We start from the raw sequence: 27,194 nt of genomic DNA, 5'->3' as shown, positions 1-27,194 counted from the left end.
AATCGCTATATTAAAATCAAGGGTCTATACACACCCCTCCATGCACTCTGAGCTAATATAATCTCCCACGTGAAACAAGTAATATGCATGAACAGTAGATTTACTATTAATAAACTACAGGTAAAGCCCTTATAATGGCTGATTTCACCTTGCTAGATTAGGTGCAAGGATATTCTATTGTCGCCATTTCTTCGGGAGTGGCACGTGACAGTACCATTCAGGCCCGAGTACGGAGGACCGGGGCATTGGGCCCCGTCTATATAGCACTACGGGAGTGCCTAAGTAGTTAGTGGTTATGAGTTGTTACTAACTGACCTGGCTTAGTGCCCGCCCGGACCTCGAACCTGGTAATAGCACCAGCCCGTGCACTTTATGGTTTGTTGCCTCAATTTCTCCTATGACTCTTGTATAAAGTTATGGCACACTTTCAGAATTCAAATTCTAAGCCTGTTAGCCCCTGTGCTTGAACCTTCAATGTAGGGGGATATGTACTACAGAGTATACTTCACCAAGACATTGAATCTGAATCTGATAATTCAATCGCATAATTACATGAAAGCTTACGGCCAGGATCCGCAATCCTGCCATATAGAATGCTATAATATACCAATTGAACCATGCTGAACTACAATCACCGGATAAATCGACCACATGCTCGGTAGGCGAATAAGAATTGTAATAATAATAATAATCATAATACCAGATATTGTTCAATACTCTGAAACGGCAATCGAAACATATCACCGTATTACAGGCAAACAATGCCCATTTAGCATATCAAGTTGAATCGGATTGATTACCACTCTGATACCGAGTACCCCACCCGATCTTTGGATATACACCATCAGCTGGCTTATAGCCATAGCATCGTATGCCATTTCCTCTTTTCTTTCCCCAGGTCTGTTTAACAACTAGACCGTTCCCTTCTTAAAATTACTGATAATCTCAGTTGATTTTGTACTATTTCTTGATCACAGGGGCTGTCGGTCCTTATTTTTGCGCATGACACCGATAAGTTCCCCAACCTTCTTTGTTTGCTTGTTTACCATGGACCATCAAAACACCAACATCCCCATGCTGGGGTGCCCGATATGTCCTTTTACAGACTCTGACGAAAACTTCATCATCGAACATGTCGAATATTGCCATCCTGACCATTCCGGAGTAACGAACTCGACCGCATTATACGGTAAGATACAATCTGCGGACGGCCCATTTGCTTGTGGGAAGTTGTCGACAACCGGTAATCTTTTTTCTTACTTTAATTTAGATAATGTAGAAGCCAGTGCTCCTAAAGACATGTCTTCTCACACGGGACTATTGCCAGATCAAACTGCTCGTATCCAAGACCCTGGACCGTCTGGTGAACATAGATCAAAAGGGTCTGCCAAGGGTCTGCCACATAGTTCAATCAACAACAACTCGGATAAAAATGGTCTGTCTGTATCATAGGTCACAAAAGCATGGAGAATGCTCATGTTACTAATCTCGTCAGTAGCAGCCTTGAAAAATACACCCTCTGGGAGTGTGAAAAGGCTTAGAGTATTGAGCCTCTCTCGTTGCTGTTCTGGTTTTCCCGGTGCTGATCCATGCTGCAGCGTTCAGAACTAGGGCCCTATGCCAATGAGAAGCAGATGCCTTCCTGGCTCCGAAAATTGCTCGAAAAGGGTGCCAAGCGAACACGTTCAAATAGGATCGCGCCAGATGGTACTCTTCATAAGCATGAATCTGTTGAAAATGAGACTCCCGGTATCGTTCCAGTACTTGCTCGACTATGCAAGCAGGATAAATCAGTCGGATGTGCTTTTCTTTGCAATCCTAATGTCTACCACGTGTCTAAGATGTCGATGGAAGGGAGCTTCTGCGGCTATAGGAATATCCAGATGTTGATATCGTACATCAAAGAATGCCATTGCCCGGGGCACGACCACTTTCCCGGACCTTTACCAACCATCTTGCAACTCCAAGATATGATCGAACGGGCATGGGACCTGGGGTTCAACAGTGTGGGCCGACTTGAAACAGGAGGGATTCGTGGCACTAGGAAATTCATTGGGACACCTGAGGTAAGGCTAGGTTACCAAAGTAGAAGATGGTCCAGTCCCACAACTCATCACTGATCTTTGAAGGCACAAGCTCTATTTTCGAGTCTTGGAATACGGTAAGTCCTAAGTCAGTATATACATTCTAACCGGCTGTTCTAACCCGAGGATCAGGTGCGAAGCATCCAGCATTGGAGATACAAAAGAGACTCGAGCACATGATGCTTTGTTAGAAACCATCGCAGCGTACTTTCGCGGTTCTCATCCCATAGAGACAGACGACAAAGTCATTGTAACGAGCTTACCACCCGTCTATCTTCAGCACCATGGTTCGAAACCCTGATCTTTGAGTGCATAATTGGACGGTCTAACTCAAATCATCATGGGCAGGCCACTCTTTGACCATTGTTGGATTTGAGATTCGAGACAGTGGTAAAGCAAATCTTTTGGTTTTTGATCCAATGTTCAAAACATCGCGTGCAATGAAACGTCTAAAAACTACCTCTGCAAAAGTCGTTGATCCTACTCGCATTCTGAAAGGGTATAGACGAGGGGCGAAGTACCTCCAAAGGTATAAGGCGTTCGAGATACTAAAGTAAGGCTCCGTGAAGTATTTGCCGGGCCCATCTAACTGTTATTAGGCTTCCTTCTGATCCGTCGAGTTCTAGAAGCAATTAAATAGTGATATTCCTACAGTTATATGTCATCGTCCATTTGTACTTGGTATTGTGTCACTGTCCTCATTAGGTCCTTTGTAATGTCTAAATGCTGTTTGAAGTGATAGCCCTATTGCCAATTATTGTACAGGTCGGCTCCGGGCATCTTCAGTGTGCATGTCAATCCATGACAACACCTTGGCACTTTGTGTTTCAATTACTTGGTATGTCTGGATATATATTTTGGTGTTCTATAGTAGTGGAGACAGATTCGGGTTCTACTAATACCGATACTCCGAGTTTCTGCCTTAGGACGCAACATTTTCCCCCGCAGAAAATTTCCCCTCGGCGTGGATTATATCACTTATCAGTTTCACAAGCAAATACCCTGGCCAGCGTTTTGCCAACTATTTGTGCTGGATTCAGGATGCGCACGTCTCCAAATGTGATCATTACAGGGACTCCCGGGGTAGGGAAGACTGTCCACTGCGAGCAAATAGCGCAAGACACTGGCTTGCGGCACTTATCTATCAACCAGGTCGCAAAAGACCGCGGTTGTTTCGAGTCGTACGATGAAGAGTTAGAAACTTGGGTCGTGGATGAAGATAAAGTATGTTGTTCAAATTTTTTTCTTTTAATGTTTTTTTTGGAGTTGATATCACACTCAACCCAACACCCACAATGTTACATTCTTTTTGGGTCCATGTCTTTATTGTACCCACCCAATCTAATATTCGCAGCTTTTGGACGCTATCGAAGAGGAGGTCTTACAAGGCGGCTATCTAATCGATTGGCATGCTTGTGATCTGTTTCCGAAATCGTGGATTGACCTCGTTGTGGTTCTGCGATGTCCATCTACGTCAATTCTATATGACCGTCTCTCAACAAGGTACTTGCCATCAGAACCCCCTCGCCCGCCCCCACCATTGGTAGGACGGGACCAATGAACTTCTCGGTCATGGAAACCAAACTTGAATGCTAAGTGTGTTAGGGGTTATAAACAGGAAAAGTTGCAAGAGAACATGGATGCAGAGATATTCGGTGTTCTAGTCGAAGAGGCTCGCGAGGCATATGATGAAGAAATCGTCGTCGAGTTGAATAGTGAAAAGGATGACGATGTAGACAACAACTGTGCGCGGATCTCAAGTTGGGTAGAAAGATGGAAGATTGACCAGACACAATAATTGAGGTCACTCACTGTCTGAAATCTCCGTTTATGTTTAGCAATCTTCAAATAATCGGTACTAATTTCCCTCACTTAGCCAGTGCTGTAGCTTAATAAGAGCTTTGTTCCTGTGGGATATCTTATTCTGCAATGATTGTCAGTGGTAAGTAAATAGGCAAGGGATGTGAAGTTGCTCCTGTTGTGAGAACCGTACCTTGTCCTCTTTCGTCATTTCGGCAAACGTTTTGCCTTCGTACTCAAAAATAGGATCCCAGCCTGAGCATGTAGAATGAGTATAGTATTCGTCAGTATGATTTAGATACGCACCGAAGTTTGTCGGGCCTCTTGGCCGAACAATCATGCCCTTTGGGTCGAATTCTGTTAGTAAATTGAGATATATATATCAGTTTGAAGTTGCCTTACAGGAGTCCTTCCTTGGAAGAGTATCGGCTCTGAGCCAGGGCCGGAACAGAATGCAAAGGTGCATACAGCTTCGGCAGATCGATCGTCGAATGAGTCAAGCATTTTGTTGAGCCCTTCATGGCCAAGCGCATCAAGGAACGATTTGCTTAACCATTGTTAGAAAGGTAGCCAAAGACGACCCTCGGGGTAACCATACATATATGGACCGGGAAGTCCCTTCATTGCAGTAAATTCAAGAGCAGTGTCCTCTGTCAGAACAGGGCCTCCTACCTGGATTCGTTATATTAGCCAGGATGAGACAAGTGATGGAAATTGGGACAGGAGTCTGTGCTGCAGAAAGCTGGAATGCCTCGCAAAGAAATCACTCATAGTGACTTTCGTTCCTTACCACTTCTGAAGCGCGTCTGCATTTCTCCTTGGCAATTTCTTCAATTGTTCCCTGTATCTCGGGCGTGTCGATTGCCTGGCTTTCAACCTCGACCACGCCTTGTAAAATCGCTCTCACCTCCGCAAGTTTATTTCGGTTACCCGTGATGAAATTCAAACTTGTAATGGCCATGATAATGGTTTGGTTCACGCGGTACCAGGGAATTAACACCTAGCAGTAACGCAACAGGATAAAATGAGACCACAAATAAAAGAAGCTGCGTGCAGGGTATTACACTCTAAAGGTTCCGAGGGCTAACTATAATGGGTTGTTGTGAAACTTTAGCACTTAACAAAACCACCGCCGGATATCAGTTACGGTGCCTAGTAGTGATTATCTAATATGACATGCCCATCATGGTGAATTGTCTCAACTATGATAAACTACAAGCGCTCTTGATACTGCCGTCTGTCTATACTTGCTTCCATTGCCGCAAATTTAGCGAGGATTATTTGCTTATTACAAGCTCTTATCAAAATCGTTGATAACATATAGAATTCCTGCGAAATAGCAGAAAAGTGCCAGTTGAATCTCTTAGATGTCTACCTGTCTACCTTCGTAATCAAGACATACACACATAAAGCCCAATTGCATGTGACAAGATGAGAAGAAAAATTTCATAAAAGGCCAGTATATCTAAATGAAAAGGCGATGACCCCTATTTGCTCGTATGAGATCATTCGCTAGCTTCCGCGCCATTTTCAGGTCCATCGAGTTTCTCCTGCTGTGCCATGGCCTGAGCCGAAACAATCTCAGCAAGACGCTTCAGCCGTGGAGTTTGAAGCCCTAGAAACGTTAGCCGAGGTGCACAGATTAATGAGGCAAGAGCAGAATGGGGAGAGCCGGTGAGGGCGAAAGGCGGGGCCGCAGGTGAATCTTTCTTCCACAGTATTTTCACTTACAGGATGGTGTATATGTCTCCAGAGCCGTGATGACTCTTGGCTCAGCAATCTCGTAGGGACCGCTGTCCTCCATGTCGACTGGGGTCAGGAGGAGCACGTCACTTTTCTCCGTCACGCGAGATGCAACAGCCTTCATAATCTCGCCGTTGATAGGCTGCTCGTAGTCTGCTACAAGGTACTGGTTCAGAAGTTTCTGAATCTGGTTCGGGGAGAGCCTATGCGGTATCATTAGGTTAATTCGATCTGTCAACCACGGTGCTAGCAATTTGACTTACATCCAACAAATGTCTTGGATAATCTCTATGTCGTTGAGAGTGGCTTTCTTCAACTGGAGAAGTTTGGTAGCTTGCTATATGGAGTAGTTAGTCTTAGATGTTCACCAGTCTTCTGCCTCTTTGGGGTGTACTTTACCATCAAATGTTCCAGCTGTAGTGTCCCTTCGGGCATATCATGGCTCTTACACCACTCCTCAATGCGAGTTATATTGTAGTTGATTTGGAGACCACGCTTCCACGAAAGGAAGTTCCTCCGCATGAGGAGGTCGTTGAATGCAGTGACCCCAACAAGGCGAAGGAGTTCGGTCACTGTCTGTGTAATGATCGTGTCCTCCAGATAGAAAGCCTTCATTGCCTTGTAGGCATTGTTCAAGAGGCTGAGGAGGTTATCCATGCTGTAAGCCGGGTTGTTGTTGGAAGGGAGAAGCTTCCCGAGGAACCGGTTTGTTTCGCTCGTGACAAATCCTGGCAGAGATTGAGACTCAATGATCGCAGGGACAATCATCTTGTAAAGCTTCTTCTTGAGCACCTTCATCCATGTATGATAGATGTTGAACTCTAGACTCTCCAAGTCATGCTTCACAATCTCCAAAAGACGATCATATTCGTAATTGTCGGTTTTCTGGGCTTCGTACCAGTCCTCGGCCAGAAATACGAAAGAAAGCATTTCATGTACGTTAGAAAGCCAGAAAGCCCCAGGGTTAATCGCATCATCACCGTCGTGTTGCATGACCTCTTGCTGAATTGATTGCATCACATTTGCCAGAAATCGTTCTGACTCCTTCACAAAGCCATTGTTCCACATCTCAGATGTGACCAAATTGATCAGATACGCAGGGAATAGGACTTCCTTTTCGGTCGGTGGCGGAGTAGAGCTGGGTAACGGGATTTTCAGATTGCGAATGAGACCCATTGTAACTTCTTCATTCAAATCGTCCTCCTCGGAAAGCAGGTTTTCAAGTTCTGCTTCAACAGAGTCCAGCCCTGGTGAAAATGTGGTCCCAGAAAGATTTTGACGTGATGAAGCACCCGTAATTGCCATAGATACAGGTCGCGGGTTATAGGCACCACTGAAGCGATCGACATCGGTTCTTTCTGCCCCTGCACTGCGTCGCTTGGGCTTGGGCTTCTTGGACGAGACGAGATTGATCAATCCAGTGGCGGGTGGTGGGATAGAGACGCCGTTTTGTTGATCCTCATTGAAGCCATGAGACGGCATAGTTCTCTTTGCAACATCTAGTTGTTCCTCCAGTTCAGCAACTTGTTGACGAAGAGAAGCCTTTTCATCCTCGGCCTCTAGATTGAGTTGCTTCAGGCGCTCCAATTCCTGGTTATTAGAATTGATCGATTCCCGCGTGGCCTTCTCCTCTTCCTGCAGGCGCTTGATGGTCGCTTGTCCGTCAGCGTGGTTTTGCTGCAGCTGGCTCATCTCTTCCTCCAAGGCAGACAAACGAGCAGCAGTGATACCGGCTTGGTTAGCTTCAGCCTGGAGTTCCCTCGCACGGGTCTCCAGATTGTTGTGCCGGCTTCTCCATGACTTCAACTGCGTCTCAAAATTCTCGAGTTGCGAATTCAAGGACTTGTTTTCACGCTTCAACGACTCAAGGTACTGGGTTAACTCCACCACCTTATTTTCCAGCTTATAAGAGATCTGCTTGAGATCTCTCGCATCCTCGCGCAGCTTCTTGTATTCTGTCCTGGCCTCTCTACCCCTCCAGAGACTCTGGACAATGACCACCTTGCGACGATACTGCCTCCAAGCACGGAGTTGTCGCCAAGAACGGAAAGACCGCTGTATAATCTTTGCTGCGTTGCCATGGATAGTGTTCATGATATTTCTGCGGCAAAGGAAGCCCTTGGCAGCCGACTCGAAGAGAATGAATTTTCGGCGAATATCATTATACGTTCGGCGGTCTTTTTGACCCCGCCATACTCTTTGGATGGTCGTGGCAGCCTTAATTTGACGCACTTCCGCAGCATGCTGTCTTGCCAAAAAGCCCCTGACAAGGGCTTGCGTGGTAAGAATTGAAGAGCGAGCGTCGAGGTACCTGCGACGGTAGTATTTGCATCGCAGGTTCTTCTGTATCATTACAGCACACTCATTCAACCTTGACGTTCGCAGATTCTCAAGGAACGCAAGCATGCCGGCCCTGAAGAATATCTTTGTTAAGCCCAGCTGATACTTATCCACCTTCTGGTGACTACCATCCCCAATAGCTTTCTGCAGAATGGCATGGCACATTTCTCTGATCTCGGATGTCCATTGATTTGAATGGCACAACATGTAGTAACGGATAGCAAACTCTTCATAGGTCCAGCGAGTAGGATATCCAGCAGTGCTGATTCGAACGGTTTCAAGCACACCACAAGCCCTTAACTGGCTGAGAACCATCGGTCCTTCAAACTTCCATGACTCCTTCGCCTCATTTGGTTTGATGCAACGAATGTAGTGCACATCCGTGGAGTTTATGGTGTTCATGAGCTCGATGAGTGAAGACTTGAAGATTCCTCCAAGAGTGGGTTTGCGATTGACAGCAACGCCAATCTTGCGTCCAGGTGCAGCAACAGGCTTAGATGAAATGGAAGCGGAATCTTTCTCTCGAACGATAGCAGCAGTATCTAGGATCTCCCTCACGAATCCGTTGGAAGAGTTGCGTAAAACTTCCATGTGCTCGTCGGGGACGGTATCCCTATTCTTCTCTATGAAACCATCCGATTCGTAGGTAACGTCAACTGCATAGTGACAGATGGTGAATGCAGATTTCCCGAATCGAGGCTTCTTGTAAAATTTTTGTTTATCAGCCGCGAAATTGTGATGCAGTTTAGTCACAAATTGTTCGTCCGAGCCCATGGGCAGCCGGGATTCTTCGTCCAAAAGTGACAATATGCCCAATCTTGCTTCAATTAGATCAATGCACGGTTGGTTGTCCGAGAAGTCAATGAAGGTCCAATCAATCTGCTCGCGCACATATTCTTCTTGTTCAAGTTTGAATACATGTTGATTGAACTCTTGTTGCAATTTTTCGTTGGCATAGTTGATGCAAAATTGTTCGAATGAATTTTTGGCAAAATGCTCAAATCCATAGATATCCAAAACACCAATGAAAGCTCTGAAATTGTTCAAGACTTGATCGGTGGCTAAACCGCGATTGATCTTGTCCACGAGCCAATCGAACAGGCTGGAATAAATGAACTTTGCAACCGAATCTCGAACAACTATCGCCTGTTGCTGAGTCAAATTTGAAGTTATCTTCTCGCCTCTCGTAATGAGCTGCTTTTTCACTATCCATCTAGCAAACTCCCCATTGTCAATCCCGAGCATTTCACATGCTTTGACAAGGTTAGGCTCAGTAGGTGACAGAGAAGAGTCGGTGCGTGTGGCGGCGATTTTGACGTTCCCCAAATGCAGCAGAGCTGCAAGGATACGGAAGATATCAACTTGTGTTTGCTCTGAGACGCCAATAGTGCCGAGTGATTTTCTCGTCGCATTGAACTCTGCTTTGTCGTCGACTCCGTCAATAGTGGGCGTGCCGCCTTGGTTGAGGTAGTCAAAATCTTCCACCGGGGCAAGCCCAAGGCTTTCCCTTTCCGCATCTGTTGCACCGGCAACAAGTTGATAGAAAATGTGATAATTACGCTCTTTGAGGGGCTGGAATACCAGTCGGGACCTTTCCAGCAAGTACGTCCTGATCTTAGCACCAATAATGTTCGTTCGGTCATCAAACATAATCTCGATATATTTTCCAAAGCGAGAGGAGTTGTCGTTGCGAGTGGTCTTTGCGTTTCCGAAGGCTTCCATCACGGGGTTTGTTGCTAATATCTGCTCTTCAGTTTCGCTGATCGCATCGGCCCTGCTGGTGGTGTATTTCCCAGGCTGATCAGAAGATTCGCGAGTCGCAAAATATCTCATGATGTACTTTGCGCTGACAGTCTTTCCAGCACCAGACTCGCCCGATACCACGATCGTTTGGTTTTTGCCGTCTCGTAACATATCACTAGCACATTTGATTAGTGTATTGAATAAAATACAACGGAGAGATTCGTATTCTTACGCAAATGCTTCCTCGGCGATCGCGAAGAGATGAGGTGCCTGTGATGCTCGATGTTTACCAGCATACACCTGCACCATTTGCGGGACATAGAGTGAGTCTACTCTTGCAAAGGGATTGGTTGCGATGAGCACAATGCCGCTGTACGTATATATCTCTTTTTGTGCATAGCGTAGCTTGATAGCCTGTAGGACTTTAAAAGAAAAAGGTCAGTCCGGTACGAAAGAAGACGGATATATAAACACCTACCAGCAGGTTCATTCAGATGAGAAAGATTCGTGAGATCTTCGCTAGCTTCAAGCATCGCGGGGTTCATTAATGGGGGAAGATTGGGATTATTATCCACCAGAAGTTCGGCTTGCGTGGTTTCCAAGGTTTTCGACTTTTTTCCGTGGATTTTGATCAGTTAAACGTATGGAGATAGATATTGGATGTGCATCATCCAACAGGGAGCTTCAAACAAACCTCCCCATTTTCCAGTGAAAACACCAGTTGCACCTTGTCCCCATCAACTATTTTCTCCGAGACCTCAGAGGCAACCCAGCTTTCGGTGGGATCTGGCTGCCAGGCCCTAGTCCCAACTTCATAATTGTGTGCCATGACGGTTGTGTCGCTGGGAGGACAGACGCCCTCAGTACGCGCAAGAACCGAGCAAGGCGCCTATGCGGGATCTTCGAACGATCAGTTGACTGATATAGGCATTTAGCAAAGTAAATATGCAGGCAATAAAGACGTCAGATAGCGAAGCTTGTAAAGAAAAGCAAATTCACAAGGGCAACAGCGTAAGATTCTAGTCATGAGAAAGGAATAAGTTGCACGTTTCAGCAAGTTGTTGAATTGGCTAACAATAACAGCCCAGCCGTTAGCGAGCCGCGACCCCTGAGAGCTCCAGAGCCGCGCCACTTGGGGCAATCCCCACAGTTGTCCACGCCAAGAAACAGCATCATGGCAGAAGGGCACTTGATTCATCTATACCATTTCTTCTTGTTATGGTCATACATGCACATATGAAATTTGATCTTGACAAATCACAGGCTATACATCCCATAATAAGGCAACGAGAACTTCCAAATACTAACTCCCGCCTCTGTGTAAACGACTCAAGCAACTGGAAAGGTTTTGGAAGAGGTGGATCCTGTCTGCTATTGGCGGGGTACACGACTTAGACAAGCGGTGAGTTTCGACCCATATAGTTAAGCATTTTCTTCATGAATTGGAATTACATGGCTTAAATGGAACTATCTCGGGGCTTCCGCTTGGGGCAATCGGTCTAATGTACCTTATGCTGCCCCTATTCAATGACTTTAGTTCTGATGATGTTCGACGATACTGATAGAGAGCATTCACCCCCACCCACCATTATTCTTACAATGTGCAACGCAATGGATGGGAAAAGGAAGGCGGGGGGGCAAGAGGGGGAAGGAATAACTCAAAGAAACTAAAGTGTCTAAAAGCCATATGGCATGGGAGTCAAAGCGAGTGGATTCTACGGAGTACCAGCCCCTGGAAATCTCATGATCATTCCCACGTATTAATAAAATTCAACCTACATGAGGCACTGGCGATCTCTGTCATTTATCTCTCAGTCCTGTTTGAACTCAAATATGTTGTTGAATATGAGCAATTACGTGTTAAGGTAACAGACGACTCATTACCACGGCCAAACCCCAAAATCTCACGAAGTAAACATCTGTCAAGCTTTGCATTGACTGGTGGACCGGAATCTCCGAACTGATAGCAACCCTCAGGAGAGAAAGATTGTGGTCAGCAATGGATACTTTCTGATTTTTTGAAATCGCGGGCGCCACCAGACAAGACGGTATCCCTCGAGCGGTCCAACCAGGAATTAACATCACATATGGTTCGGTGTACCAATCCACGAAATGATCCATACAGGATTCTCTCCATGCCATCTGGGAACAAACTAGCAGTATCTACATAGATGAACTGCCCTGGAATTTCCTGATCCAACGACCAATAGACGTGGCGGCAGGATTCCTTCCCCGCTTGTGTTAGTATACCGCTGCTCCTTTCGGGGCCACCAGGTCAGACGTGGCGGGGCCCATTAGAGTCGCCCGCCAGATCCCTTACTGTGGCGTGAGGTGGGTAGCCTTTTGTATAGTTCACGTGTAGAAGGTTCATCTCTGGATCCGGCGGCACATTGGCATCCGTCCCCAGTAATACTGGGTACATCAAACGACTGGACTGCCGTAGATGAACCCTGGAGCTTGTACGCCGAGACCACAGCTGGTATTCTGATCTTGAACGATAGACCCTCCAAAGCTCCGTTTTTGAGTGTTCACGATGACTAGGGTCGTGCGAAGGGGGAAATCAACTCGTGTGTTGCTGGGTGGTAGAGGGGAGGGGAGGGAAGGGGGGGGGACAAATAGCCGTCGAAAAGACTGAGGTTGGATACTCTTCTGGAATTTGGAGGTCTAGGAGCTCCGGCGTCATGCATAGACTGCTCGACACGACATGGTAAATCGGAAGGCCGACGATGTCCTAAACCAAGTAGAAGCAACGGAAGAAGTTAGCCCCAATAGACTAAAAGAGGGAAGCAGATGGCAGGATGCTGCTTCGTTGAGAGGGATCCCGATCCTTCGCTACACCGCCACCCCTGTGGTAAGCTATGGAGTAATATGGATACATATTTCCATAGATTCTACTAGAAACCAAGCAAGACAATCTAGACTGAAACATACCATTCCAGTGCCTCGAGTGTTCCTAGTGTTTGAATTGTATCTGTTCTGATTTAAGTAATATGATATGATATTAAAGATACCTATTGTTCATCCAGTTTCAGAGAAGTTTACAGGTGCGCCCACATACTCTCTTTGAATATGGATACGAGAACAGGAATTACAGACAGACGAAGTCAATGTAAAAACAATTTCTGTGTGGAGAGTTCTGGGAAAGGGTTGAGAAATGGAAGATGAGGAAAGGAATAAAAATCTTCAAAGATCAATCCCAGCCACAAAACAACCATCTCACATGGTCACTGAACCATCATGGCTGACGAATTCAGCTCTGTTTGCATTCTGCCGCCTCTTTCTTCGGCTTAGAAGCCCCATCCTGATTATCATTAGTATTCATGGATCCATACAAGACACTGAAAGTATTCTTACCTCCTCATCGGAATCATCGTCAACATCACGGTCGGATGTTTGATCTTCATCACCCTCTTCGTCATCATCATCATCGTCCTCTTCGTCATCCTCATCATCGAAATCGTCTTGATCCATGTCGTCGCCCAGTTCCTCGAACTGAAGTGCTTCTCCAGTGAACCAATCAATCGCACGAGGTATAAGCTTCTCTTTGATGTCCTCTCCTAACTGATAATCCAGTTCAAGGCGCTCCTCGATATCGGTGGCAACAGTATCGTCGTCGTCAGTTGGGGGCTGTGGAGGTGAAAAGAAATTGAAAAAGGATTCTGCAGGCACAGTAATCTTGACAACCCGCGTTTGTTTCGTGTCTAAGATATTCTTAGCACAAAAGTGTTTAGTACTTCCTGTGATTCCAACAACTTACTTTTATTCCTTTGCTTCTTGCTTTCCACGCGCACAGTGAGGTCTTTGTCGGCTTTCCAGTCGATCTTCGTACCCTCGGCATGATCATAGATAAAATCACCGCCGTATCCATTCTCATCCTTGTAGTAGTAGGTTTTCGAGATGGTCTTATTGGTGAAGTAGTCGTTTTCGGCGAATTCGAAGATAAGGCGGAAACCTGGTCTATCAAGGTATTCCATACGGATGTCAGTGATATGTCGGAGGGCCTCTTCATCTTGTTCAGTGATCATCTCCGCAAGCGAAATCTGGTTCTTCATGGCAGAAAGCCAGAACTCTGGAATGCCCGAGATCGAAGGTTCTTTATCTTCATCTTTCTTGGTGTCTTCCTCATCCTTGACATCCAGCTCTTCGTCTTCGTCTTCGTCTTCGTCGCCTTTGCCTGCATCCACTTCACCCTCGGTTGGTTCAGAAGCCCCATTGACTATCGTAGAGCGTCTCTGATAGAGGGGAGTAAATTTGGCGAAATATTTCTTCTCCAGCTCCAAGACTTCCTCCTGAAATTGAGCCTCAAGCTTAGCGTGTTCCTTCTGAACACCCTTCAACCCAGCCACGCGTCTGCGGACAGAAACAGGCAGGGATTCGATGTAACCTGACGAGCGGCCAACAAGAGACCCTAACTTCCCTTGGATCATAGAAACGAGACCTGGGTTCCGTGCAAACAGAGAGGCCGCTGCTGCATGATCAAGAGATTCTAACTTCCTGTTAGACGCCCGAGTGTTGATGGGAATAGATCATGAAAATCACCTTCTTTGATGCTAGAAACACCGGGTTGTTGAGCGTGGGAAGAGATCGGGGCATTATTAGCTGGCGTATTTTGCGGTGTCCTATAATCATCATTAAAACCAAAGAACAGGGCAGAGTCGATGAAGATCAGGTATGGGGCGATCTTGAAAAGAAGGGGAGAAAAAAAAAGTGCAAGCAGAGATAAAGCAAGAGGCTACTTACGGGGCGACCGGAAAGTCCGCCTTTTTGTTCCTGATAGGCTCAGACATCGCGAGAAGACTGTTGTCGGGAAAGAAAAGAGAAACAAGAAATAAAACAAATAACAAGCCGGATGAGGGGTTGTTTTGGGGGGAGGATTAAGTGTTGAAGGAAGAATTTGATAACGCCTTAGTTTTGGAAGTCTGGAATACTGGCTTGGTGGGATCCTTAGCGCCCTTGGGCCGAGGGGCTTGGCGGCGGTCGCTGTTGAGAAACCTCAGAGCGCTCCCAACAATGTTGTAGGACAACAGCCTTGCCAGCGGCAACCGTCTAAAAAGTGAGAGTGAATGAGTGGGATGAAAGAGGGAAAAGTGAACAATTTAGCTTTCAGAGAGGAGAAAGTCCGAACAATCTACAATCCACTAGTAGATAAGTGTACTTAGTATCCTACTATCTCTTCCAACGAATTGATGATACAATGGTAGATAGAAAAAAAAGATCTGTAACTATCGGGTTTCAGGTGTTATTTGAGAATTACAGAATACCTTGTTAACATACCACCAGTTACCTACCTATCAGTTGAAGTTTTTTTTTTTTTTTTTTTTTTGTTTTTCTACTAGTGAAATTTATTTTCACTTTAATGATCAATAGAAAATGGTTAGAGCTGACTTATGAGCAAGAATTGATGTTTTATTGGGACTTGTTTCATTATTGGCAATATGCCTCAGATCGTACTGTATGATCCACATTTAATACTCGATTTGTAATGTGACAGTGTCGGATAACTATTAACTATTGACATTGAAACAATCGAAAGGATTACTATAAGTCCACAGGTAGGAGGTGACTGGAGTGTTATAAAGTGTAATTAACACTCATAGCAATGGAGTTGCATCTGTTGTATGTGGCTAGCCACCTAGTCCTTACATCTTCCCCGTACTCCGTAGCAGAACAGATATATTGTGCTCTCGTTATTAGTGGTAAATCATGAAATCATTGCAGCGAAGTATTATTATTGTATCCTCTTGGTAGGAAAACAAACATTCGCAATCCATGAGTATCATATGCCGCCATTTATCGACCGAGAAACAGAAAACAGAAAAAGCTCGTTGCTATCATGTAGATAATGTTCTGCCACCAAGGTTGAGCCTATGAAGTCGTTGATATGCATATGATCACGTGCTGATAGGGGAAACTGATATCCCAATACCTTGGGCGAAATGCATTTAGATAGCTGGGCACTTCGAATGAATCACAAGACAATCTCCCTGCTGGCTTTCAAACAGCCTATCTATTTCACCCACACTATTATATGATATACTGCAAGATATCTGATAGACAGCAGAGGTTTTCTTATACATTTTGAATTACCTCGTCCCTCAACAAAAATCTTGAGGTCGTAAATTTCTGTCTCACTTCCAGTCGTGACGATGATTGCATTGCTTCCAGGCATCATATAATCACTGAATCAAACGAAGGCCAGGTCTAGCATATTATACACGGCATTATGGATTATTCTAGACGGTCGTCAAGGGAATTACCCGATATCCCGTCCTCTAGGGCTGGGCATCGGCGTGATTCCATGAGAAGCAGGTTCATAACCTACACCAGAACCTTTGTCTTTTAGCTTTGCTAACATAAATTAGCTACAGTGTCATTTCAGATGTAGAGATGGCCCGCGACGAGGTTGGCCCCTATTCTACTGCTCGTGGAAGCCCAGTTTGGGGAATGGAAAATAACCAACATCGAACAGGTTTTCGACGGGCCAATCTCAGAGAGCATTCCATCCAGCGTCGTCTCCTTCTCCAATCGACGAAGTCGGAAAAACTCTTCAATTAGTTTCACGTATTTTCAAGATGAGGGGGAGCATGCTGAATGGCCAGTCGAGGATGCCATGGATACCCGCAGCGAGATCGACGGAATGTCCGTCGACACCAGCGCACCAAATGACGACTCTGGATCCAAAGTATCTTCACCAAGAGGCTCAATTGACGACCCTCTTCTTCCGCGCCGGCTCTCATCCGGTAGCTCATATGGCCAGCCCCGAAGACACGATGCGAGGTTAAAACACAAAATCCACATCGAATCAGAAGACCTTACAGTTGTTGTCGCTGGCTTTTCCACGGACTTAACTGGATTACTGATGTACATTGTTTTATGCATCTTGACACTAGGGTTGGCCTGTCTAGTGTTTAGATGGTTTCCTAGGTGGCGAGTACGGCTAGTCGGGAGACCGACACGACTTCAGACTTGCCAATGGGTTGCAATTGAAGTAACATTATTCCTCCTATCTTGTTGATTATCACTATTCCAGTCGTCACTAATGCAGCACAGGATCAACGGAACCAATTTAGCGTGTATAAAGTTATCGAGCAAGAATATGGTCGTCCTCTTTCGACTATCTTTGCAAGCCCGGAAATTTGCTCAAACGACGAAGACAACGACCCCACAATACCACTATTACGTTTCGTTGAATACAGATATCTGCGTTTTTTCTACCACCCTATCCTAGACAGATTTTGTTTGGTCAGTGGCTGGAGGGATCCTTTGTGGACAAATTCGAAGGTAATGCGGAATGGATTGGATGCCGATGATCGCGACAGTCGCGAGCAAATATTTGGCAAGAACCTTCTTGATATTCAGCAAAAGTCGTCAGGTCAATTGCTTGTGGACGAGGTAAGCCCCAAGGCGTTGAATCTACGATATCAATTTTCTCACGTATGGAGGCATTCCACCCATTCTATATATTCCAACTTGCGAGCCTCATCCTTTGGTCAATGGACGAATATTACTACTATGCTGTTTGTATATTCGTCATCTCTGTCTTCAGTATAGGCTCAACGGTCATTGAAACAAAATCAGTATGCCATCCCATGATAATTAGTTGGTCGCTGTTGCTCATCAACCTCCAGACCATGAGTCGTTTGCGGGAAATCTCATTGTTCGAGTGTGATATTCGTGTTCTCAGAAATGGTTTCTGTATGATTACCCATTTCCCACTTCCCACTTCCCACTTTCTACAACCTCCTATGGGTGCTAATAGCTTTTGTAGGGAGATCTGTCTCTTCTCGAGACCTTGTGCCTGGTGACGTCTTTGAGTTTTCTGACCCGTCTTTACATCAAGTTCCTTGTGACTGTATATTGCTGTCTGGTGACTGCATTGTGAATGAAAGCATGCTCACTGGTTAGTGAATACCACCCTAGTATAACTAATACAAAGATCAACCAGAGAGAAGATTTGACTAACTGAGAAACCACGATAGGCGAATCCGTGCCTGTCTCAAAAAGTTCGCTAACAGACAGTGCACTCAAGTATCTTAACCTGAGTGCCCCATCCATCCACCCTGCCATTGCCAAACACTTCTGTTTCAATGGGACGAAAGTGATTCGGGCTCGACGTCCGCAAAATGTTGATGATGATGAAGCCATTGCATTAGCGATTGTCGTGAGAACAGGATTCGCAACAACAAAAGGCGCCCTGGTACGCTCTATGCTGTTTCCTAAACCTACTGGTTTCAAATTTTATCGCGACTCCTTCCGCTACATATCTGTTATGGGTGTGATTGCTATTCTAGGTTTCATCGCTTCATTTGTGAACTTCATTCGACTAGGGGTAAGTGTACACAAAAGGGAGAATGTTCTTTTTTTTTTCTAATGCCTCCTAGCTTTCCTGGCATTTGATAGTTGTCAGAGCCCTTGATTTGATCACCATCGTTGTGCCACCTGCTTTGCCTGCGACACTGACAATCGGTACCAACTTCGCGCTTTCTCGACTAAAACAGCACAAGATATTTTGCATTAGTCCACAAAGGCAGGGGAAAATCCGGTCCAAGGTGGTTCTCGAACTAACCGATAAGTAGGGTCAATGTAGGTGGCAAGCTAGATGTTGTCTGTTTCGACAAGACAGGCACTCTGACAGAGGATGGGCTGGACGTTCTTGGAGTGCGGTCTGTGACCCGAGATATGAGGTATCTATGTCTGCCACCAACTTTATTTGTATTCGCTAACTCCTCGAAAGTCTTTCTGATGTTCTTTCTGAAGAATCTTTGAAGCTTTCCGCTCCAGACCCCGACGCTCCGTTCGATATTGAGAAGAGGAACAGTCTCATATACACCATGGCAACATGTCACTCCCTAAGAGTTGTAGATGATGAACTCTTGGGGGACCCTCTGGATGTGAAAATGTTCCAATTCACAGGCTGGACTTACCAAGAAGGCGGAAGTCAGGGGTCTGAGCAACAGAATTCCAAATATGAAACTATAATGCCGTCTATTGCAAAGCCGGCGATATCTCAAGTCAATGACTATCAAGTTAATGGGGCCAATGTGAGAACACGCTAACTCATCCGGGCCAGAGTGTGTCGAACTGGGTGGAAAATGCTAACGACGTCCAATGATTAGGCCCATTTGGAGCTAGGCATTTTGCGTAATTTTGAATTTGTGTCACAGCTTCGCCGCTCAAGTGTAGTAGTGCGACAATTTGGTGACAGCGGTGCTAGCATTTTCGTGAAAGGTGCACCAGAAAGTGTCAAGGATATATGTCTTCCTGAAAGCTGTGTGTATAGATATACCTTTATATTAACGGTCATGTCACTAACATCAGTATCACTCAATAGTGCCCTGGAATTTTGATGACCTTTTGAATCATTACACCCACAAAGGTTACCGTGTCATTGCTTGTGCCACTAGGTATATCCCAAAATTAAGCTGGATGAAGGCACAGAAAATGGAACGGAGAGACACAGAACGTGACCTGACATTCCTTGGGTTTATCATTTTCGAGAATAAACTCAAGTTAGGCACTGCCAAAACTATTGCAGAGTTAAATCATGCTGGAATTCGGAATATCATGTGCACTGGTGATAATATACTGACAGCGATCAGTGTTGCTCGTGAGTGTGGGTTGATCAGCGAAGACGAAAAGTGTTTCATCCCGCATTTTGTGGAAGGTTAGTTGTTTTCTATATCTTCTGATCAATCTTTAACCTTTTGAAAGGTCGGTCTCCCGGCGAGTCTTCACTATCCTGGGAGAGCGTCGATGATCCAACTTTTACGCTTGACCAAAATACATTGATGGTATCCACCCCCTAACTACTCTTCGCGTTCCTTGAAAATGACAAAACGGGGAAATAAATCGAGACTGACTGCTTGCAGCCTTCGTTGGACTCCCCTGAAGTTGACCTATCAGTACCAACCAATGCTTGTAACATTAGCAAGTATTCACTGGCTGTCACTGGAGATGTGTTCAGGTGGATGCTGGAATACAGCAGCGAGACTGTCGTCAAGCGCGTAAGCTTTAATTCTTAACATTTCCTCGCTCGGTTCAATCAGATCTAGGCTTTGATGCTGCTGCCTTTTAACAATGTTAACATGAGCAACAGGTCCTCGCGCGTGGAAATGTCTTTGCACGAATGTCACCTGACGAAAAACATGAGCTGGTCGAGAAGCTCCAGTCCATTGATTACTGCTGTGGGTTTTGCGGCGACGGCGCAAACGATTGCGGTGCATTAAAAGCTGCAGACGTCGGTATATCTTTATCTGATGCCGAAGCTTCCGTTGCTGCCCCCTTTACCAGTCGCCAATTCGACATATCTTGTGTACCAACACTGATAAGGTACCCATCCCTTCTACACATATCTAGATATATCGCTAAATGAGTTATAGGGAAGGTCGAGCAGCTTTGGTCACTAGTTTTTGTTGTTTCAAATACATGAGTCTTTACTCGGCCATCCAATTTTCAACGGTCAGCTTTCTATACACGTCAGCGTCGAACCTTGGTGACTTTCAAGTATGTCCCATATGACAGTAAACTACTGGCTTTCTACTGACTGGGTCCAGTTTCTCTTCATTGACCTGGCTCTTATATTACCCATCGCAATATTCAGTAAGTGACGTGCACAGCTTGGCTGGGCGACATGGAGAATTAGATTTTTTGGGCAAAGAAAGAATGGAATATTAATTCACATTACTGGGCTAACTGGTTTGTGTTCAACAGTGGGTTGGACTGGCCCTTATCCTATACTTTCTAAAAAGCGACCAACAGCGGATCTGGTTTCGCGGAAAGTTCTGACTCCTTTACTCGGGCAAATCTCAATCTCTGTTTTGACACAATTGGTTGCATATAAGACAGTTCAGTGGCAGCCATGGTATGTTGATAACAAAACGACATTCATACCCATATACTTACCAACTCTTACGATAGGTTCAAGCCTCCTCGGGTCGATTCTGATAAGAGCAATATCGCCAATTCCGAAAATACCGCTCTGTTCTTAGTTTCTAGCTTTCAGTACACATTGGCAAGTGTTGTTCTGAGCGTGGGGCCGCCTTTCAGAATGTCAATGCGGTCAAACTGTCGGTATTCCAGTCTCATCTTCATCAAGCAAATGCTAATTTTCACAGTACCTTTCGTTCTTGTTCTTCTTATAGACTTGGCACTTGCCTGCTTCATGCTCTTCACACCGTCGAAATGGATAACTCGAGTCATGCAGTTAACTTTCCTATCAGAAGGTTTCGCATGTTGGTTATTCTTACTTGTTATGGGCTCGTTTCTACTCTCTTGGGTCTCGGAGAGGGCAGTTTTCCCTGAACTTGCAAGAGCAGTCGGGCGTGCACATACCTTCTTGAGACCCGGTCATCGCAAGCAGCGTCGTCAATACAAGGTATTGCTTGAGGAGATGCAGGTGAAATAAGAGACGCAAAACGTTCGAGGTTCGGCGCCAAACGATAGTTCCAGTCATTGACTGGGCCATCATTTACTGGTTGTATGTGTACGGAGATCTGCATATAATCAATTCCTGTATGATTGGAAAGCAAGGGAGCCTTTTAGGGAAGCTCTAAATCTAGGTATGTTATACCAGGATATTCTCTAGATCAAAGGCATAAGTTCCTGGGAAATGAAATCATCAAATAACATATTCGCCGTTCGAGTCTTGTAGCATAGAATGAGCATACACCCATGCGTATCATATTTATACTATCGGGTTACATCTCAAATAACTGTATCTGATTATACCCGATATTATATTTTCCTCTCATGGGTTGTTCCATGGGCTAGCAAATAAAGATACCATTTGAACACTCGCCGTGTCCGAGAGCATTGATGAGGGACTTGTGACTCTTGGATATCGTCACGTGTAGTTTTATGCCAACAATGAGGATAATTATCGGCAACAAGTAGAACGTATATAGATTCGACCAGTTTCTTCCTCTGACACGAGTTATGGCGAATAGGTTATCGAAAGGCATATCAATTATATGGCACCGTATTAAATACACTTCGAGTGAACTGGCTTAGTGCTCCCAAGGATGTTTCCACCCCAACAACGCAGGCCCGTCCTTTTTAGCGCGGTACATTAACTATACCAAAAGAGTATCAGTAAATATAAAGAAGTCCATTACATATGCCTTGTGGAAGGGGCCATACAAAGAACCACATGCTAGCACCAAGGGCGGTCGCTGTAAAGCGATAAAGAGGCCTTGCTGGGTGAATATGAATTGGATGGTTCGAAGCCATTCTATAACACGATAGTATTAGTACGAGTAACACGTAGTAGACATCTGGTACATACTTTGAAGTGACTCAAATATTTCAAGTCAGAGCAAACTGTGTCGTGTCTATCTTGTGTAGAAGGACCAGAAACTATTGAGATAGAGGTTCCGGAAGTCACGGAGTCACGTGATGACCACCGCAGAGTGCTAAATGCACGTGCTAGATAACTTAAGGTTAATCCTGGACTAAGTGATTATTATCTTGTCATAACAGATCATACTTCCTTTCAGATCCAAGTAAAATCTCTTGATTGTTTCTCGCTGTGGGTTGTCTCTCTGTTCGAATCTTACTGATAAACATTGTCCTACTATAATATTACTTGGATTGCTATCATTTACCTCACACTATCCCTCGGCCTTCCATCTGTCGCACCACTCTTTACCCAACGGACACCTTGTGGACATACTCGCACAAAATTGATACTCGCCGCTTCCATATTCTCATGCCGACAACTTATGGCATGGCCCCGATAGAAGCATCCCGAATTAGGTTTTCTTAAGAGCCTGGGATACCAACCCGACCATAAAGGCTGCACTTTTTTGGATATGCGTCATCGACCTTGAGAAATATAATTTTGTCAACCCGGCCTCTGTGAGAGTGTCAAACTCATAATGGCGAAAGCGTCTCTCGAACGGGATATTGATGGAAATCCTAGATTTCAGGGTTGCACCGGCATTCGTGACTTTGAATTCTTGGGTAAACTCGGCGAAGGTACTTTCGGGTAGGTTGTCTTCATAACATGTTATGCGGACACATCACTAATTAACCTCTAGGGAGGTTTACAAGGCTAGATCGAAGAAAGACAATTCTGTTGTTGCCCTGAAAAAGATCCTTTTGCACAATGAAAAGGATGGAGTGAGTACCTCAATCCTTTTTCCGTTGCTGTATACAGTCTAATAATACCATCAGTTTCCAATAACTGCTCTCCGTGAAATTAAGCTTTTAAAAATGCTCTCCCATGGTAATATATTACAACTTCAGGAAATGGCTGTTGAACGGGGTAGAGGTAAGCAAGCCCTTCTTCTCCATTGGGAATATCGTGGCTTATTCCTCTCGAGGCGAAGGAAGAAAGAAACCCAGCATGTACATGGTAACGCCTTACATGGAACACGATCTATCAGGTTTATTAGAGAACCCTGCCGTTCAGTTCACTGAGCCCCAGATCAAATGTTACATGCTACAACTACTTGAAGGTCTCAAGTATTTACACGGGGTACAATCTCACTTACAAATCGAAAGAGAACAACATTTCTAACTTATTATAGAATCGCATCTTACATCGTGATATGAAAGGTATTTTCCCAAACATCAACATCAGAGATCCAGATCGCGATGCCCAACTGACAGCTATACAGCTGCCAACCTCCTCATTAGCAATAAAGGGGTTCTTCGGATCGCTGATTTTGGTCTCGCTCGGCCCTTTGATGAGCCGCCCCCACAACCAGGCAAAGGAGGAGGCGAAGCAAAAAGGGATTACACAACACTAGTTGTAACCCGATGGTATCGCCCTCCTGAATTGCTGCTTCAGTTGCGCCGTTACACGTCAGCAATTGATATGTGGGGTGTTGGGTAAAGTTCTCTTGTCGATCGTCGATAGCTCTGATGCTAATAGCTCTAGATGTGTTTTCGGCGAAATGTTCAAAGGAAAGCCAATTCTTGCCGGGAACAGTGACCTAAACCAGGCTCAACTTATCTTCAGCCTCGTCGGTACACCCACCGAAGAGAACATGCCGGGCTGGAGTTCTTTGCCTGGTTGTGAAGGCGTGAAGGACTTTGGACACAGACCGGGCAATTTGTCCGAGGTTTTCAGAAAGTATGGCTTCTTCACCGTGCTTTCAAAAATGGGCTGGAAAATATCTTGACATTTCCAAGGTCATCGTCTGACAATGAGCAGTCACAGCCCCGTAACCTTGTCACTACTACGTGAACTTTTAAAACTCGATTGGCGGAAGAGGATCAACGCTATCGATGCACTAAAACATCCCTATTTTTCAAGCCCACCATTCCCTTCCCGCCCAGGTGAAATCCCTCATTTTGAGGACTCACATGAACTGGACAGAAGGAGATTTCGAGGGCAACGGGCTGGTATGCCCCCGGCACCTGCAGGGGGGTCGGTGGGGATGGGACCGAGTGGAAGTTGGGCCTCAAATTGCGGAACCAGGGCAGGAGGTGATAACAAAGTAAGCCGAAATCCTGGTCCAGCTCGTATGGGGAGATCAAACATGTCTGGAAACTATGGCAATCCCCTACACACACTCAATCGGGGGAACGAAATGCATTCTGCACGAATGAGACCGCGAATCGAAGATGTGGGCCAACCGGTTCCGTCCTTGCAGGTTGAAGGTCACCTTCCTCCTAAGCCACCGATCTCGACCTATCAGGCGAGAGCTGCAAACAATGGTGGCAGAATAGGACGCGACGGGAATCCCCAAAGAAATAATCAGGGGACGTATGATCGTGATCGACGAAGCAAAGGCAGCTCCAACCTAAACTTCGATAAGCGCGACCCAACCTATGATCAATCGAAATCGAGTCGGTGGGATCATTCGAGGGACAATCCACCGAGGAGGCGCAGCCGAAGCCCATGTATCAATGAAGGTCGTGTAGCGGGAAACGCGTTCTATCGACGGTGACCAGTGTAATCTACTTGGTTTAAAAGGGTAGTATTCTCAGGACATTACCACAAATCGGGTTTGAGGATATGTCCAATGATAAAGTCTATCAATGTATAACAAAATCTTCCGTGGAGCTTTGTTGTGAATGCCGGGATTGCCCGTTTTGTGGTCACAAAAGACATCCGATCCGGGCAAGGTGATAACCTAAATGACTAGATCTGTCTCTGCAGATTCAAGTGACTTAAATGTCTATACATTTACTTAGGCAACAAATTCATTCTATTATACTGTACTTTTAGCCACCCCGAGTCACATTGCTGTTTCAGTTAATCTTCCGCTCCGTACTTCTATGTAGTCAAACCGCACACTCCAGCAGTTTTACACAAAACATGGAGCATTATAAAACGGGCAATTAGTATAACACCCGCGTCATAATACGAGCTAAATCGGAGTCTGGTCAGCGAAGTATTGGCTTGGGGGAGTAAAGTTCATACATGAAAGGCTTTCCAGTCTCTCGTACAGATCCTTGATAGTAGCGTTATCGACGCTGCTAATATCTGCCATGAGATAAGCAACCTAGACACTGTTAGAAACCATTGCTATACATATAATGGGGAGCTAATGACCCACATCGCCTCTGCTATCGGTCATTTGTTTATCGACATTATGATCACCAAGGATCTCGTTCACTGCAAATATCAGTCAAAGGTCTCATCACTGGTACTCATCTGGCCTACCTTTGCGCAGCACACCAGGTATATTCCTATGAATGTAAATCACCTATATCCACGGGTGCACGTTAGAGATCAATCTGACATGAGGGGAATCTATACGGTATGGTATGTTAACTTACCCGAGCATGGTTAGGTTCATCCATTGTCAAAGAGCGAAGAGCAACCTCAGGGAGGTTGACTGCGCCCAGGGTTGTACCCATGTTGACATATCTCACTAAAGCTTCTGCAACCTCAACACCTATAGCACGCTGGGCTTCTTCGGTGCTTCCCCCAATGTGAGGGGTAAGTATAATATTCTTCAGATTCCGAATGTCCGTTCCCCAGGTGTTGAGGTCAGCGTTGAAATAGTCACCATTACCTGCAGGCTCATTAGGATAAACGTCGAGGGCAGCGCCGGCGACCTTTCCAGATCGCATGGCTTCGATTAAGGCCGGAATATCGACAACGCTCCCACGGCTCGCATTGATCAAATAACTCCCATTTTTCATTTGTTCGAATTGGAGTTTTCCGATCATATTCTGGGTTTCGGGCAGTTCAGGGACATGGCAGGTTATAAAATCAGATTTAGAAAGCAAGGTCTCCAGCTTCGGGACCTGGCAAGCAGTCCCCAGAGCCATTAGGTTCACCACATCATAGTAGAGAACCGACATACCCATGGCTTCTGCAAGCACTGAGAGCTGGGCACCGATGTGGCCATACCCGATGATTCCTGGCATTCCATCGCGGTTAGCCCGAATCAAGATGCAGTGGTTCGTGACATAGACCTACCGAGCGTCTTCCCCCGAATTTCCCAGCATTTGTTGCTGACTTTGTTCCAAGTACCATTGTGCATTTCGTTGGAGCGATCGCCAAGTTGGCGAGCAAGGGCGATTATTTCCCCTATCACGAGCTCTGCAACGCTCCGTGAGTTGCTGAAGGGGGAGTTGAAAACTGCAATGCCATGCTCTGCTGCATACTGAAGATCAACTTGATTGGTTCCAATGCAAAAGCAGCCCACAACAATCAAATTCCGGGCTTCCTTCAGGACACGAGCTGTGAGCTTCGTCTTTGAGCGGATCCCAATCACATGCACATCCCTGTTGTTTGAATTGAGGATTGATCAGTACATTGAAGCGTTGTTAGCTAGATGCTTCTAACCTGATTTTCTCAATCAATTCATCTTCCGGCAGAGACGATTTAAGAAATTCGACTTGGTATCCTTGTTGAGTGAGGATTTCTCGCCCGGTTTGGTTGACATTCTCTAGAAGCAAGACTTTTATATCTTCAGTCGCGAAGGGCTTTAAGTGCTTCGTGTTGGCCAGGGGAATGGTGCGATTTGCAAGTGCTGAACCTGGGTGGCTGGAGGCCTGTGATGGGAAGGACGCGGTGGGAGAGGTCGAAAGACCCAAGCTCTGCGCATCAATATCTCTGGGGAACGCTGCCATTGTGAATCTTCAAAGGGTTGAAGCGAACAAAAGATATATCAAGGAAGTAGTAGGAATTGGCATGCACCCTGACATATAAATTAGCCGGGCTAATTAGCAATGCAAGTGAAAAAACACGTCGAAGATGGAATGGGAGAAAATCAGAACAGGTAATAAGTGATGATTTTATACCTCCGGAACCGGACATGAGTAGATAGACACTTTTCACCAAACCATAGTAACTTGGTGATTATCCAGGGCATGACTCATCTAATATAGGTGGGGCAATGCTAAAGGTGCTGTACCGCGGGGCACTTCATCTTCCACGATTTGAAGCCACGCCCTTACGTGCACGCACACACGCACATCATACTACACCATACAATTACTAACTGGAATGGTCAATCCTATGCAATCTGACCTGATAAAGGCTAACAATATACGAAGACAAAATCAATCCAGTATGAA

The 27,194-nt window shown here is 45.5% G+C and overlaps 9 protein-coding genes across 9 annotated transcripts; 3 read left to right on the top strand and 6 right to left on the bottom strand.

The window, feature by feature from the left end:
- Positions 1-866: 866 nt before the first annotated feature.
- Positions 867-3,930, top strand: P168DRAFT_309695 (DUF1671-domain-containing protein). The gene is made up of 10 exons (XM_024839328.1): positions 867-1,189; positions 1,271-1,435; positions 1,499-1,542; positions 1,599-2,066; positions 2,130-2,161; positions 2,217-2,371; positions 2,433-2,637; positions 3,125-3,308; positions 3,439-3,587; positions 3,690-3,930. The coding sequence occupies exons 1-10, from the start codon at positions 1,003-1,005 to the stop codon at positions 3,880-3,882; spliced, it is 1,782 nt and encodes a 593-aa protein (XP_024693951.1). The 5' UTR covers positions 867-1,002; the 3' UTR covers positions 3,883-3,930.
- Positions 3,931-3,942: 12 nt separating this feature from the next.
- On the bottom strand, positions 3,943-4,845 carry P168DRAFT_233067 (non-canonical purine NTP pyrophosphatase; the record flags this gene model as incomplete). Its single annotated transcript, XM_024833355.1, has 6 exons — positions 3,943-4,008; positions 4,078-4,139; positions 4,191-4,227; positions 4,287-4,431; positions 4,483-4,556; positions 4,675-4,845. The coding sequence occupies 6 exons, from the start codon at positions 4,843-4,845 to the stop codon at positions 3,943-3,945; spliced, it is 555 nt and encodes a 184-aa protein (XP_024693950.1).
- A 388-nt stretch (positions 4,846-5,233) lies between these two features.
- On the bottom strand, positions 5,234-10,738 carry P168DRAFT_325720 (type V myosin). Its single transcript, XM_024841044.1, has 7 exons — positions 10,405-10,738; positions 10,189-10,321; positions 9,943-10,132; positions 6,027-9,885; positions 5,891-5,964; positions 5,616-5,830; positions 5,234-5,499 (listed from the first exon to the last, which is right to left on the bottom strand). Exons 1-7 carry the CDS (start codon positions 10,537-10,539, stop codon positions 5,390-5,392), a joined length of 4,716 nt encoding a protein of 1,571 aa, XP_024693949.1. The 5' UTR covers positions 10,540-10,738; the 3' UTR covers positions 5,234-5,389.
- A 1,951-nt stretch (positions 10,739-12,689) lies between these two features.
- nap1 (histone chaperone NAP1) lies at positions 12,690-14,870 on the bottom strand. The gene is made up of 5 exons (XM_024836876.1): positions 14,451-14,870; positions 14,250-14,329; positions 13,468-14,196; positions 13,065-13,411; positions 12,690-13,011 (listed from the first exon to the last, which is right to left on the bottom strand). Exons 1-5 carry the CDS (start codon positions 14,495-14,497, stop codon positions 12,961-12,963), a joined length of 1,254 nt encoding a protein of 417 aa, XP_024693948.1. The 5' UTR covers positions 14,498-14,870; the 3' UTR covers positions 12,690-12,960.
- Positions 14,871-15,679: 809 nt separating this feature from the next.
- On the top strand, positions 15,680-21,329 carry P168DRAFT_303165 (putative P-type ATPase). Its single transcript, XM_024838724.1, has 21 exons — positions 15,680-16,019; positions 16,073-16,112; positions 16,180-16,698; positions 16,761-17,102; positions 17,153-17,287; positions 17,339-17,405; positions 17,479-17,610; positions 17,690-18,039; positions 18,092-18,237; positions 18,287-18,394; positions 18,445-18,751; positions 18,827-18,980; positions 19,042-19,374; positions 19,422-19,501; positions 19,580-19,714; positions 19,807-20,039; positions 20,090-20,213; positions 20,264-20,309; positions 20,421-20,571; positions 20,628-20,776; positions 20,825-21,329. Exons 1-21 carry the CDS (start codon positions 15,934-15,936, stop codon positions 21,112-21,114), a joined length of 3,927 nt encoding a protein of 1,308 aa, XP_024693947.1. The 5' UTR covers positions 15,680-15,933; the 3' UTR covers positions 21,115-21,329.
- A 27-nt stretch (positions 21,330-21,356) lies between these two features.
- On the bottom strand, positions 21,357-21,981 carry P168DRAFT_121905 (uncharacterized protein). Its single transcript, XM_024832628.1, has 2 exons — positions 21,849-21,981; positions 21,357-21,781 (listed from the first exon to the last, which is right to left on the bottom strand). The coding sequence occupies exon 2, from the start codon at positions 21,668-21,670 to the stop codon at positions 21,476-21,478; it is 195 nt and encodes a 64-aa protein (XP_024693945.1). The 5' UTR covers positions 21,671-21,781; positions 21,849-21,981; the 3' UTR covers positions 21,357-21,475.
- Positions 21,716-21,938, bottom strand: P168DRAFT_232945 (uncharacterized protein; the record flags this gene model as incomplete). The annotated part of the gene is made up of 2 exons (XM_024833351.1): positions 21,716-21,781; positions 21,849-21,938. 2 exons carry the CDS (start codon positions 21,936-21,938, stop codon positions 21,716-21,718), a joined length of 156 nt encoding a protein of 51 aa, XP_024693946.1.
- Positions 21,982-22,190: 209 nt separating the features above from the next.
- P168DRAFT_288810 (CDC2/CDK family serine/threonine-protein kinase) lies at positions 22,191-24,855 on the top strand. The gene is made up of 8 exons (XM_024836875.1): positions 22,191-22,695; positions 22,748-22,829; positions 22,884-22,980; positions 23,033-23,187; positions 23,240-23,267; positions 23,330-23,543; positions 23,593-23,787; positions 23,869-24,855. The coding sequence occupies exons 1-8, from the start codon at positions 22,586-22,588 to the stop codon at positions 24,605-24,607; spliced, it is 1,620 nt and encodes a 539-aa protein (XP_024693944.1). The 5' UTR covers positions 22,191-22,585; the 3' UTR covers positions 24,608-24,855.
- P168DRAFT_288809 (D-3-phosphoglycerate dehydrogenase) lies at positions 24,852-26,941 on the bottom strand. Its single transcript, XM_024836874.1, has 7 exons — positions 26,461-26,941; positions 26,092-26,399; positions 25,443-26,032; positions 25,327-25,369; positions 25,220-25,278; positions 25,084-25,165; positions 24,852-25,030 (listed from the first exon to the last, which is right to left on the bottom strand). Exons 1-7 carry the CDS (start codon positions 26,745-26,747, stop codon positions 25,002-25,004), a joined length of 1,398 nt encoding a protein of 465 aa, XP_024693943.1. The 5' UTR covers positions 26,748-26,941; the 3' UTR covers positions 24,852-25,001.
- Between the last annotated feature and the right edge of the window lie 253 nt (positions 26,942-27,194).

Source organism: Aspergillus campestris, assembly GCF_002847485.1.
Source record: "Aspergillus campestris IBT 28561 chromosome Unknown P168scaffold_4, whole genome shotgun sequence".
NCBI lineage: Eukaryota > Fungi > Ascomycota > Eurotiomycetes > Eurotiales > Aspergillaceae > Aspergillus > Aspergillus campestris.
This window is presented reverse-complemented; position numbering and strand designations above follow the sequence as displayed.

Bases quoted from the DNA above. Each gene is read 5' to 3' on its own strand.
- P168DRAFT_288810 (XM_024836875.1), top strand. From the start codon at position 22,586: ATGGCGAAAGCGTCTCTCGAACGGGATATTGATGGAAATCCTAGATTT. The intron at 22,696-22,747 runs GTAGGTTGTCTT...ATTAACCTCTAG, and splicing joins CTCGGCGAAGGTACTTTCGG to GGAGGTTTACAAGGCTAGAT. The intron at 23,788-23,868 runs GTATGGCTTCTT...GACAATGAGCAG, and splicing joins TTGTCCGAGGTTTTCAGAAA to TCACAGCCCCGTAACCTTGT.
- nap1 (XM_024836876.1), bottom strand. From the start codon at position 14,497: ATGTCTGAGCCTATCAGGAACAAAAAGGCGGACTTTCCGGTCGCCCC. The intron at 14,330-14,450 runs GTAAGTAGCCTC...TGATGATTATAG, and splicing joins GCGGACTTTCCGGTCGCCCC to GACACCGCAAAATACGCCAG. The intron at 14,197-14,249 runs GTGATTTTCATG...ACAGGAAGTTAG, and splicing joins TGTTTCTAGCATCAAAGAAG to AATCTCTTGATCATGCAGCA.
- P168DRAFT_309695 (XM_024839328.1), top strand. From the start codon at position 1,003: ATGACACCGATAAGTTCCCCAACCTTCTTTGTTTGCTTGTTTACCATG. The intron at 2,067-2,129 runs GTAAGGCTAGGT...TGATCTTTGAAG, and splicing joins AATTCATTGGGACACCTGAG to GCACAAGCTCTATTTTCGAG. The intron at 3,588-3,689 runs GTACTTGCCATC...TAAGTGTGTTAG, and splicing joins TATGACCGTCTCTCAACAAG to GGGTTATAAACAGGAAAAGT.
- P168DRAFT_303165 (XM_024838724.1), top strand. From the start codon at position 15,934: ATGGATTATTCTAGACGGTCGTCAAGGGAATTACCCGATATCCCGTCC. The intron at 17,103-17,152 runs GTAAGCCCCAAG...TCACGTATGGAG, and splicing joins GTCAATTGCTTGTGGACGAG to GCATTCCACCCATTCTATAT. The intron at 20,310-20,420 runs GTAAGTGACGTG...TGTGTTCAACAG, and splicing joins ATTACCCATCGCAATATTCA to TGGGTTGGACTGGCCCTTAT.
- P168DRAFT_288809 (XM_024836874.1), bottom strand. From the start codon at position 26,747: ATGGCAGCGTTCCCCAGAGATATTGATGCGCAGAGCTTGGGTCTTTCG. The intron at 26,033-26,091 runs GTAGGTCTATGT...ATGGAATGCCAG, and splicing joins AATTCGGGGGAAGACGCTCG to GAATCATCGGGTATGGCCAC. The intron at 25,031-25,083 runs GTATGAACTTTA...ACTCCGATTTAG, and splicing joins GAGACTGGAAAGCCTTTCAT to CTCGTATTATGACGCGGGTG.
- P168DRAFT_325720 (XM_024841044.1), bottom strand. From the start codon at position 10,539: ATGGCACACAATTATGAAGTTGGGACTAGGGCCTGGCAGCCAGATCCC. The intron at 5,965-6,026 runs GTAAAGTACACC...TACTCCATATAG, and splicing joins TACAGCTGGAACATTTGATG to CAAGCTACCAAACTTCTCCA. The intron at 5,500-5,615 runs GTAAGTGAAAAT...TAACGTTTCTAG, and splicing joins GGAGACATATACACCATCCT to GGCTTCAAACTCCACGGCTG.
- P168DRAFT_121905 (XM_024832628.1), bottom strand. From the start codon at position 21,670: ATGCCTTTCGATAACCTATTCGCCATAACTCGTGTCAGAGGAAGAAAC.